General features: G+C 42.3%; 1 protein-coding gene across 2 annotated transcripts in view; it reads left to right on the top strand.

Annotated features, from left to right (window-relative positions):
- Positions 1–4,191: 4,191 nt before the first annotated feature.
- The window catches only part of MED27 (mediator complex subunit 27), a 540,635-nt gene continuing 532,604 nt past the window's right edge, over positions 4,192–12,222 (top strand). The window contains exons 1-2 of one of the 2 annotated variants that reach the window (XM_029611521.1): positions 4,192–4,510; positions 6,714–6,858. In XM_029611521.1, coding sequence (XP_029467381.1) covers positions 4,308–4,510; positions 6,714–6,858 — 348 coding nt within the window. In that variant the 5' untranslated portion in view covers positions 4,192–4,307. The remainder of the gene's footprint in view (positions 4,511–6,713; positions 6,859–12,222) is intronic. The other variant, XM_029611520.1, reaches the window with a different exon arrangement.

Here is a 12,222-nt window from a genome sequence, read left to right as displayed (position 1 = left end):
TCCCCACAAGCTGGCCCAAACCTTTAAAATTTGAAAATCTTAAAAGTTTCATCTGAAGATCACTGCTGGCACGGGCCTCCCTCCTCCATCCCTGTTAAAAATACTTTAATTGTCCCTCCTCTGCCCCACCCAGGCATCCCCCCTCCCCCCCAGTTTGATACCCTCCTACCCACCCATTACCTCCAAAACTGGCCCCTCTCAGGCCAATGCAATACAGTGCACTCGGCAAAGCGCAAGACTTTGCTGGTGCTTGGACGCACGTCAAAAACCCCTCATGCAATAAGGGGATTAGCACGACCAAAACACGCGTCAAAACAAGCTCAAAACTAATAGTGCTTATCATATGTAAATTCATGTTGATGAGGCTATTATCTATTACCCCCGATGCAAAAAAAAAAAAAAGTGTCGCTGGTGGTCAGGTTAGGATTTCCTAACTCATGGCTGTGCACAGGTTAGGAAAATGGACACTCGAAAAACTGAGTGTCCGTTTTCCTAACCCGCTGACAGCCACCTCTCCTGGGTTCCCGATGCCGAGGAGGTGCTAGCATCTCCTTTCTGACGTGGCAGCCCATTTAAATATTAAATCGGGCGCCCACGAGAGGTGGATCGGCGAGCGTTATGAGAGCGGGCGCTCAATCATGAGTGCCCGTTTAACGTGTGCCAATATGGCATCGGCCTGTCTGTGCTGGGATCGCTCTCCTCAGTGATCCCGGCCGCTTGCAGAGTAAGATCGCCTGTTACCTACATAATGCTTCCAGCCTTGCGTAGCTAATATTGCTGGAAACAGTTTTACACTAAACTGTACGCTTCCAGCGTTATTACATTACAAGCGGCCGGGATTGTTGAGAAGAGCGATCCCAGAACAGAGGGGCCAGTTTTGGAAATAACGACTGGGTGGGAGGGTATCAGCTAGGGTTGGGCGAGGGTGATGATTCGGGGGGGGGGGGGGGGGCGGGAGAGGAGGGACAATTAAAGAATTGTTAACAGGGAGGGAGGAGGGAAGGGGAGGCCTGTGCCAGCAGCAATTGTCGGATGAAACTTTTAAACTTTTCAAATTTTAAAGGTTTGGGCCAGCTTGCGGGGAACTCCAAGGGAGGAAGAGGTACATACAGGTGGGATGCCTGCACCTTGATGCTTTTTTATCTAAGAGGCACTACTTACCCGGATGTCTCCAAAGATATCGGGTAAATAGCGAGTTTTCTGGCCACATGAGGCTATAAGTAGCTGAATAACTTTAAACAACTATATTCAACGGGATGTTTATCCCACTGAATATATTAGACAAGTTATCCAGCTAACTGCAGCCGGATAACTTGTCCTCAAAATGGCCTACTGAATATGGACTCCACAATAATTAAAACTAATAAGGATAACAAAAAATTCTCCATTTTCCATACCTGGGAACTTTTGATTTCCAGTCACCCTGAGATTGCCATGGATTAGTACATGCTCTTTCACACACACATATAGATGCTATGTCATACATACATGCTTGCTCTCTCACAAACATACACACTCTCCCTCTACCTCACGCACATGTGCTGTCAATCATGCTGTTTCTCCCTTTCTTTCTTGGCTTTGAGACGGATGAACTCAGCGGGCAACTGAGTTCATCCTGCTTTTGTTGCCAGTAGCTGCTTGGCCTCTCTCTTCTTTGGTTGCTGGAGGGTTTGGCTCTGCCATTGGCACATGGGGCCTCCTTTGGCTGCTGGCAGGTTGGCCTCCACTGTTGGCCCGTGTGGCCTCCTCTTTTCTTCAGCTGCCGGCGGGGCCTCTTCTCTCTTTCAGCTGCCAGTGGCTTGGGCTCCACTGTTGGCCTCTGGGCCTCTTCTGTCATTTCTCAGCGCCACTGCAGTGCTCTTCTTCTGGACTGTGAGGGGAGGGAACCCTGCGGGTATGTTGTTAAATATGTGTTTGGCAGCAAGTTGAGGCGGCCACCAGAGGAATGTTTTGGGGGACACATTTTGCTGCTCCAAACGTTTGCTGCCTAAGGCGTCCACCTCAACTTACCTCATTATATAAAAGCCTAGATTTAGGGCAATAGAGAGAGAGAGAGAGAGGAATTCTGGGGCAAGGACATAAAAATAGTCAAGACCTGGAAATATGGGGAAAATAAAGAAGAAACTTTAGCTAAGCAGAGAGAGAAGTGGAACATCTGAATTTATTTATCTGTCTATATCTATATATATAAAAGGCTTGTGTTGTTTGGTTAGTCACACTGTCATGACTGTCTGTTGTGCTCAGAACACTGGAAGGTGCACTGTTCAAAGACAATATGATGTTTGCAAAGCCCTGTCACTCACACATACATATAAACATGGACACAGGCAGACACGCAGGCATAGGCACACCCCCCCCCCCCCACACAGGCTCTCCCAAACACACATAAACACATACATCCACACCCACAGTTGCACAACAGAAGAGCACACACAGAGACACACACACAGGCTGTTACTGAGCAGACAACCTGAGCAATGCTGGGTACTGTCCGCTAATATGATCTGTCTGCGAAGCTCTGCCTCTCACACTCCCATATACAGGCAGACATAGGCACACACAAGTGGAGACACACACAGGCTTGCACATGCATATGTGCACACACTGAACAACGTTGGACATTTTCGCTAGTTTATTTACATTTTAAGCATTTGATATTCCATCTTTTTCTAAAGGCAGATTAATAAAGTAACAAGGCACTGAGTACATAAGCAATAGGTACATAGAGATATGAGGTAGATTGCAAGTAAATAGATAAAAAGTGGGGTATACTAGTTAGGAGTAAGGAAATAAATGCATTGGGAATAAATTGCATATATTTAGTTAAAAAGTCAGTTAAAATCCAGCTGGATATACTCAGGCTAATGAAACACCGTGCACTCAGGATAGCACACAGGTTAACCCATGGTTGAATGTGCGTTTTTGATGCACGTCCATAATCCCTTATGCAATAAGGGGATTAGAGTGTCCAAAACGCGCGACCAAACTAGCACAAAGCTAATAGTGCTCATCACATGTAAATGCCATGTTGATGAGACTATTAGCTATTCCCCCCTTTTGTGAAAAATAAATGTGCGCCCAATGCGCACATTTTTACTCTCAAAAATGAACGCCAGCCCTGGAGCTGGCGTTGTCTTGAAGAGCCCCAAAGGTTAAGAGAAAAGCAGAAAATACTGCTTTTCTATAGTTCCTCTGACTTAATATCATGGCAATATTAATTTGGAGGAACTGAAAAAAAGAGTAACATAAAAAAAAAAATGTCTTGCCAGCGGTCAGGTTAGGAAAACAGACAGTCAATTAACGAGTGTCCGTTTTCCTAACCTGTGGCTGTGCATGGGTTAGGAAAACAGAGGCTTGTTAAATTGAGTGTCCTTTTTCCTAACCCACGCACTGCCACTTCTCCCGAGCGCCTGATGCTGAGGAAATGCTGTGGACACACAATTTCCCTGGTGCCTTCTTTTTAATGCATTGGCTCATTTGCTTACTGTATTGCACGCCCAGGAGGATGGGCCATGTTAGAAACATATGCGCTCAATCATGAGTGCCCATTTTTCACATGTCGATATTGCATCTGCCTGACTGTACGTGGCCCAGAAATGGGCAAACCTTGCGGGAGTTTGAGTCAGGGAGATTTCAAGTAGGTAGGAACAACAGGATGAGTTTCTGCTGTCTTCCTATCAAAGACGGCACCTGATGATGAAAACATTTCTGGATACAAAAATGCACAGTTACACAAAAATAGCACACTAATTTCTTAAAACTTCTGTCCTTCCTTAGGAAGATCAGGTCTACATAGTGAATAATTTGAGATTATTTCCTGTTATGGCCTTTCACTAGGGTTGCCAACTGGCTCCAGGTTTTCACAACAGGTTGATTTAGTCCTGCTTTTACTCACCTGTATGCATGTACTTCTAGTTTTGCTTTTCTTTGGGAATGTAATAGGGAAATCAGAATAAATCCCAGCATGCAAAGGGGTAAAACCAGGACTGGATCAAACTGTCCTGAAAATCTGGAGCCAGTTAGCAACCCTTCCTTTCACAAAAGTAAATTTTCTCCAGTGCCTGTTGAAGTTCAGGCATGACCTCCTACACCCCTTCCTCCCTTCAAGGATGAGTTACGTATTCTTGAAGGAAAAAGCAGTCGATTAATCAACCAGATCAGTGCTGGAGAACGCGTGACAGCAGCGAAAGGAACTGCAACTCCCAACAGCCTCCTCACAGGGAGTGACGTCAGAACTACGCGCCCGCACTGCGCAACGTTGCTTGCCCGCGCCCGTTGCTAGGCAGGGAGGATCGGGCTGGAGGAAGATGGCGGATGTGTTGAATGTTGGGGTGAATCTTGAGGCCTTCTCCCAGGCTATTAACGCCATCCAGGCATTGAGGTCCAGCGTCACTCGCGTGTTTGATTGTTTGAAGGATGGGATGAAGAACAAGCAGTCACTGGAGGCTCGCGAGAAAGCTTTCATCGCTGAGTTCCAGGACAACCTGCACTCTGTTAACAGGGACCTGAAGTAAATGGCTCCATTTACTGACTTCTTGTATAAATCCTTTATTATTGATCAAGTGTAAGGATAAGCATGTGATCAAATAATGAACAGAGCCATCTAGTAGACATCTTACAGATGGTTATAATGCTCACATTGGAATAAACGACACCTTCAATATATTTATAGTTTAATATACGCGTTCGGAAAATTAAATTCGTAATGAATATAAAGCACATATTTTTAATTGCTGTTTGGTTATTCATAGAATATGTAAAGAAAACACACACCGTCGTTTCCTAATTAATACTGGAGCACAGCCAGACCCAGAAGTTGTAGACTGAAGAATGCTGATGTTATTCCTCAGTTCTGTTTAAACCAGTTAGGGGGTTGCTGCATCTAACGCCCAACACTGCTTCTCCCCCCCCCCCCAAGAAGCTGGCATTTTTTAATCTGGAGCTGTTAGTGCAAAGCGAAAGGACTTGGTTACAGGAATTGCCTGGAGTTCATGTGTATGTTGTGGAGCTGATTGTGTTCGTTTTGTTTTCTCGGAATTTTGTGGCTTCAGATATATTTGGTTTTATTGCTCTTGTTTTCTTTACCTTTTAACTATTCTGGTATTTCTTTTGAAAGTGTGTGTAGAATATTTACAAATCATTCTACGGATTTTTGTTTCTTACTGCTTCCTCAGAAAACAAAACACTTTAAACTGAGACTGAAAGTCTTGCTGAGCATTTTTTTTTTGCAGTAAAATGTTAACTTATTTTTACAGAATTCTGTTGAAGGAAATATTGTGATTTAATTTTGGTTTAATTTGTGATTTAATTAGACTTTGGGCCAGACACTGGTAATTAATTTAGAGCCTCATTATTATTGTACATAGTTTATCAATATTTTTGAGTGAAATGTTTTTGTATGGTAAGTCTTGTTTTATTGAATGAGGTTCTGCTGAAGTATGTCATCTTAGGTTTATGAGTAAGGAGTGATATTAGGCTGGCATTTATCTAACCTTTTCACTTTGTATTTTTGGCTGTCTTGGGTGACCTTGTATTCACATTGAGGAATCTGTTTACAAGGGGGTTTCTACTGTGTTGAGGTTATAGAAAAATCAATAATTAGCCTTCTAACACAATTAACACTTAATGTTTATTTGGCATGAAAATAAATTCTTGGGTAGCCAACATTTAAGTGGAATAATTTTATTATGAATATAGTAGAGCCAACACCTCACTTGTTTCAGGTGTTGTTTGCTTCCTCAGGGAAGGAAGAAGACACTAGCATGTTCATAATACATTTTTTCTATTAAAAGTTGCTCACACACTTTGAATTTAATTCTGTGCTCTGCATTAATTTGGACGTTTAGGACTAATTTGGAGTGCTATGCTTTTCACAAGCATGTATGAATACTGAGGAAAATTACCCCAACACGTTTCTTTTTCATGTCTGTGGGACTAAGCTAGTGACTGGTTCAGACTCTTAAGAAATCCAGTTTCTTCCTGAGCCCCACTTGTTTTGGTTTGGGAGTATATTTAGGACTTCCAAAGTAATTATATTATGGAAAGCTAAGCAAAATCATAATACAGGTGCTTCCTAACACTTGTAAATTTTTTAAATTCTTTCTTGGTTAAGATTAAATATGTGTGGCACTTAAACCAGCAATTAATGAACTTCAAGGACTATATGAAAGTTGTATTTTAAATCATTAGCATATGTTGCTAATTTTGCTCTAGTTTTGGTTTCACCTTTTATATGTACTTCAGCAAACTACATACTTTGTAGGAAGACTTAGAAAAATTCTACAGAAGGCACAAAGCTAGTGATAGAACACAGACATGCATACTGAGGCTTAAGTTGCTTTTTAAATAATGACAGCAACTTAGCCTTGGGATGGTGGTTTTAACTAATTAGATTTTAGTTTCTAGCCAAGCATAATCATTATTTAGAAGGAACATCTTATTATGCTTATAGATTCAGGAATTTTACTTATTTTTATGTTAATTTCCAAGCAGAGGGTGCAAAGATACAGTCTAAGAGCTGTGACTCCTACAGATCAACATGTGAATTTCTAATTTCTTCTTTATTGTAGTTGTAGAGTCAGATTGTGATGTCAGGAGGAAGAACTGGCCAAGCTGCTTTCCCACTGAATGTTATCTTGAATGAGTTTACTGTGGATGGGTTGCCCTGTACTATTTTATAACTTGTAATACATTTTCTTTGTTCTGTTTTTCAGTGAACTTGAACGTCTAAGTCACCTGGTTGGGAAACCTTCTGAGAACCATCCACTCCATAACAGTGGATTGCTGAGCTTGGATCCTGTGCAGGACAAAACTCCTCTTTACAGCCAGTTGCTTCAAGCCTATAAATGGTCAAACAAGGTAAGAAGATATGTCAGCAAAACAATAACTAATTAAAGTTATAGGAAATCCCCATAGAGTATTCTGTAGCAATTCTTGCTATACAAATAACGTAATTAACATTTTCACATAGTTCTCATTATCCTTGCTACCTCTTAATTCAAACCAGACCAGCAGTTGCCTACTGTTGGAAAAATAAGTCACTTCACTATTTTTGATTAGTTGGGCTTTATATGTACTGGAATACATGATGGGCCTGGTTGATGAACAGAAGATGAATTTTTGGTTTTGGATCCTTGCTTATTCTGAAAATCAGAAATTGCATTTAAATGCCAACACTCTCCCTCTTTTTATGAGTTTTACAACCTCTCCCAGCCCCTTCTCCATCTGATCCCTTTCTTCAGCATGCTTCATCTTTTTAGATGTAGCTGCAGAGATTAAGATCAAGTGTGATTCTATCCCTCCTTCTAGACTTGCGATGTGAAGGCCTGGGGAAAAAATGGAAAATTGCAGAAAAACCCTGCTTTTTCAGTTTTTTTCCTAGTGGAAATTTTGGAAAAATGTCAGACTTGCTTTTGAAATATTTTCTCTCTAAGAATGATAAGTTAAAATGCTTTTCAAGACATGTTAAGATTTCACTGTCTGCACATTACTTCCATTTATTTATATATTAATTAAAATGCTTGTAAGCAACTATGTGATAGAAAGATGTAAGACAATGAAAATATTAGATAATTAGAATTCCAATCTTGAGCAAAGGATTGTGGTCATCAAGTTAAACTATAGGTGACAACTTTTTATTGGACTAACTTAATGCCAACAGTAGGCTATTGTAATTCTCTCTGTGTGTAGGCTTACCTTTAAAAACGGTGCTTAATTGGCAGCTGATTCAGAATGCAGCGGCAAGGATGGTTAAGGGATAGAAGCTGAGAGATCATATTTCCTATGTTCTTGTATCTCTTTTCCAGTTATCGCTGAAGAGATTTTTAGATTACAATTTAGGGCGCTCTGACTGACTTATAAAGCTGTATGGCTTGAGCTCTCAAAATCCAGTTGGAAAACTTAAGTGCTATATTCCAGTTCATTCTATTAGATCGGTTAGCAACTCATTGGTTTGTATCCCAGGGCCTAAGGAATGTTGGCTGGTAAAAACCTAGGCACGGGCTTTTTCATATGTGGTAATTCACTCCCAAGAGATTTCTGCTTTGTGGGGAAGTTCTTCAGGTTTAGAAGATAGTTAAAAGTAATAATTTTGGGATGGCATTTACTGACATTTGTATTTATGATTCTATCTGTGTAGAATGCCCTTATAAGAAGGTTATAATTATTATATATCAACTTTATATTATAGTTTGAATTGTATTGATTTATTTGTGTAAATAGGGCACCTAGGTAGGGCCTGCATTTTATAATGTTTTATTATTTATCATTGTTTTTTATTTTACTTTGGATTTGTTTATCATGAATTGTTATAATTTTTCTCTATTGTTTTGTTGACCTGCTTTGTATTCCTGTTCATGTTGGGGCGGATTTTAAAAGCCCTGCTTGCGTAAATCCGCTCGGATTTACGTGAGCAGGGCCTTGCGCGCCGGCGCGCCTATTTTCCATAGGCCTGCTGGCGCGCGCAGAGCCCTGGGACTCGCGTAAGTCCCTGGGTTTTTTGTCGGGGGCGGGGCTGATCGCGGCATTTTGGGGACGCGGCGTTTCGGGGGCTGGCCCGGGGGCGTGGTTTCGGCCCGGGGGGTCCGGGGCGTGGCCGCGCCCTCCGGAACCGCCCCCGGGTCATGTCTCGGCGCGTCAGCGGAGCGGCCTCGGAGGGAACGGAGGCAGGTGGCGTGGCTCGGCGCGCGCCAGCTGCCCAAAATCGGAAGCCTTGCGTGCGCCGATCCTGGATTTTAGAAGATACGCGCGGCTATGTGCGTATCTACTAAAATCCAGCGTACTTTTGTTTGCGACTGGTGCGCCAACAAAAGTATGCGAACGCGCATTTTTTAAAAATCTACCCCGTTGGGTTTAGTACATTGCTTGGATATTTTTTGGTTAGGTGACAAATTAACCTTTTAGATCCTGCTCATTGAAGGAATTATTTCCTGATATCCCTTTTTACATATCTTAGTTAACTAGACTCAAATATGGTATAAATATGGTATAAAAAAAAGTATATGAAAAATGTTCCACTTGTGGAACGTTGGTACCTAAAAGGTTAAGTTTTAAAATAAGTTAACTAGATTCAACTGACTGCATCCTCTGGCCACAAAGTCTACAGCTTGATTGTACATTGTGAGCTGTGAAATCTGTTGCCATGGGATGTGGTCAAGATGACTTGCAAAGCAGGATTTAAGAGAGATTTGTGCAGAGTCCTGGAGGAAAAGTTCATAAAACATTATTAGCCAGATAGATTACAGAAAGCTATTGCTATGCTTGGGAGTGAGTAACAAGAAATAGATCTACTTTTTAGGATCTGCCAGGTACTTGTGATGTGGAATGGCCACGGTCAGAGACTGGATGCTGGGCTCTCTGGCCCTTGGTCTGACCCAGCATGGTATTTCTTTTGTACTTTTCCATATTGTGTGTTTGTCTGGTACCGACCACACTGCTGCAAATCTTTTAGGTTCAAGATACAGAGGTACTAATGTTAGCAATGATAATGGCATTCTTACTGCATTTGAGTAGATTATTAAATCAAATAATAATCTTAGGACTTGATGTTGGTTAAGTACTTCCAAATGTTGCAGAATACAGAACATCTGTAGATATTTCATTCAGGAGTGCAATCTGGACTTTGCTATGTGCATTGCTCCTGCAGCATGGTAGTTGGGCATTTGTACAGCACAGCCTCTGACACTTCTTGCTTCTTGGCTGTTTCAGATTCCTGTAGCTTCTACAGCATGTGAAAGAAACTGGCTTGTTTTGGAAGTACATTAAGAAACAGACTTGCAGTTTTACTAGCGATTGACGCAGAAAAAGTGTTTGATATGGTCCATTGGGCTTTTCTATTCCAAAATTTGTAAAAAATTAATTTTGGCTCCCATTATATAGACTGGATTCAGCAACTTTACAAAAATCCACAAGCCTGTATAAAAGTGAATCGGGGGGGGGGGGGGGGGGGGTGTATTTGGAGTCATTCACAATTTTTCGAGGCATATGGCCTTCTGTCTCCGCTACTTTTTGCCTTATTTTTAGAACTACTGGCTATAAGGATACAGGCGGCTCTGGGAATATACCAAGCATATATTGATGGGGTGAATTATAACCTATCCTTATTTGCTGATGACATCTTATTTACTTTGATAGAACTGAGTTTTTCTTTATAGAATGCTATTGTGGAATATTCTCAGTTCAGCAAGGTTTCTGGTTTTAAATTGAATTTTGAAATGTTGCAGATTCTTAATTTCTCTATGCCGGAAGCCCTGCTGCCTCAATTGAAACAAGATCTTCCTTTTAAATGGGTTGCTTGGAAGATAAAATTCCTAGGCATATATATGACCAACTCATTAACTGAGTTACTGGATTTGAACTATTCCCGGCTCATAAAGAATATTCTGTATGATCTGGAGAGATGGAAGGGAGTTCTGCTATCATGGCTGGGGAGAATAGCTACAGCTAAAATGAACAGATTACTGAGATTTTGTTACCTGTTTCAAACTCTACTGATTTATATATCAAACAGGTTGCTTAAATTGTGGCAAAAGTGTATATTTAATTTTATTTGGAGAAAAAGACCACCTAGGGTTGCCAGACATGTTTTGTTCCAATTGAAAGTGAGTAGAGGATTGGGAGTCGATCTTAATTGGTATTTTGCTGCCTCCCAATTGAGAGCGATAATAGATTAGCATAGGGAAGGGGAACAAAAATAGTGGGTGAGTTTGGAACCATTCATAATTGGGACTGTGCCATTATGGGCTTTAACTTGGAAAACGAAGCAGTCCTGGAGACCAATATTGAATATTGCACCAGCCGCTAACACCATTTTAAGGGTTTGGGATCAATGGCAGGTTAAGGTGGTGGGGCACAGAAAATATTTCTATAGCTCTTCACTTTATCATACTTTTGGATTTCCAACCTGGTTTAAACATGAAAATATTTAGGAGATGGATTGCACTTAGGCTTGTTCGAATGTAGCATTTCTTAGTTTCCAGTCAGATGAATCCAGAACAAGTGGGTTATGCACCTCTACCAACAGATAGAGACAGAGCAAATTGATGTCACAGTACATATACACCTGCAGTGACCTCAGCCCGCCAGTATTCTCCGTCTCCAGCAGATATGGATGTGCATCTCACTGCTGGGGATTGCTTCATTTTGAGAAAGGAGAATTAAGGAAATAAATTCGCTGCGGACTCCTGCGGTGATACCAAATGGTGCCTCCCCCAGTTGAGAATTCCTGATGTGATTTCCATTGTCCCTCAGATGAGTGCCTTGGTCCGGAGGCTGGCTTTCAGCTGGCGTGGACTTAGTTGCTTAAGCAGCTGAAAGGCAGCGGGTGCAGGAAGCCGAGCGTGGCAGTGAAGGCACATGCCTTCTCCCCCTGCAGCCGGAGACTGTCTCTGTACTCAGCCAGGTAATGCTGAGCTACAGTAAGTTTAGGAGGCTTTTGTTGAAGAGGACTTCCTCCTTCCCCCGGTCTCCGTGCTCGGCGCACTGTTCTGAGGTTTGACCTGCTTCGTGGGAGGTCGAGGGGCATGAGCAGCCTGGCAGGTTGAGCAGCCTCCTTAGGCTAGGCCCCGCTCCGAGGCTTTTTTGCTACGCACCATGTGGTAGGCTCAATGGCATTTTGCATGCTTTCTCAGGCTGTCCAGCTAAGGATTGTCGGTTTAGTGTGTGCGTCTAGCTGTGTGTCCAGGTTGTATGCCTAGTTTTTGGCTGCACAGTTGGGCCTTATAGTCTGTGCGTCCAAGTTACGTGGTGCCGCATGCTTACCTGTGCACACAAGTTGTACTGTGTACTTAGGTTTTTTGGGGAACTTATCATTGGGACGCCTAAGTCTTGGATGCCTAGGTGTGGGTCGCCTAAGGGTTGGATGCCTAATTTTTGGGCGCCTAAGTTGGAAGTATATATAACAAAAAAAAAACCCCAGCTAGATGCACGACTTTGGCCGCTGCTCAGTGCACTGTCAGCCATAATGGCGCCTATACCTAAGAAGCTAAGCGTTTTTCTCTTTGCACTCCCTGTCATATTAGGGCATCTCAGCCAGGAGTGCCCGCTAACTTATGCCAGTGCTGTTTGGAGGCTTAGGGAGATTTATCTTCCTCTGATTTCACTAAACCTGGTTCTTTCCAGTTGGATGTAGGTCTGGGTAAAGATGACTCAGGTGGGGAGCCTGAATTTGGACCTCCCCTAACTGGTTCCTCAGCAGGGGATGATAGCTCAGTGAGTACACCTCAG

Source organism: Rhinatrema bivittatum, chromosome 8 (assembly GCF_901001135.1).
Source record: "Rhinatrema bivittatum chromosome 8, aRhiBiv1.1, whole genome shotgun sequence".
In the NCBI taxonomy this organism is placed as follows: Eukaryota; Metazoa; Chordata; class Amphibia; order Gymnophiona; family Rhinatrematidae; genus Rhinatrema; species Rhinatrema bivittatum.
This window is presented reverse-complemented; position numbering and strand designations above follow the sequence as displayed.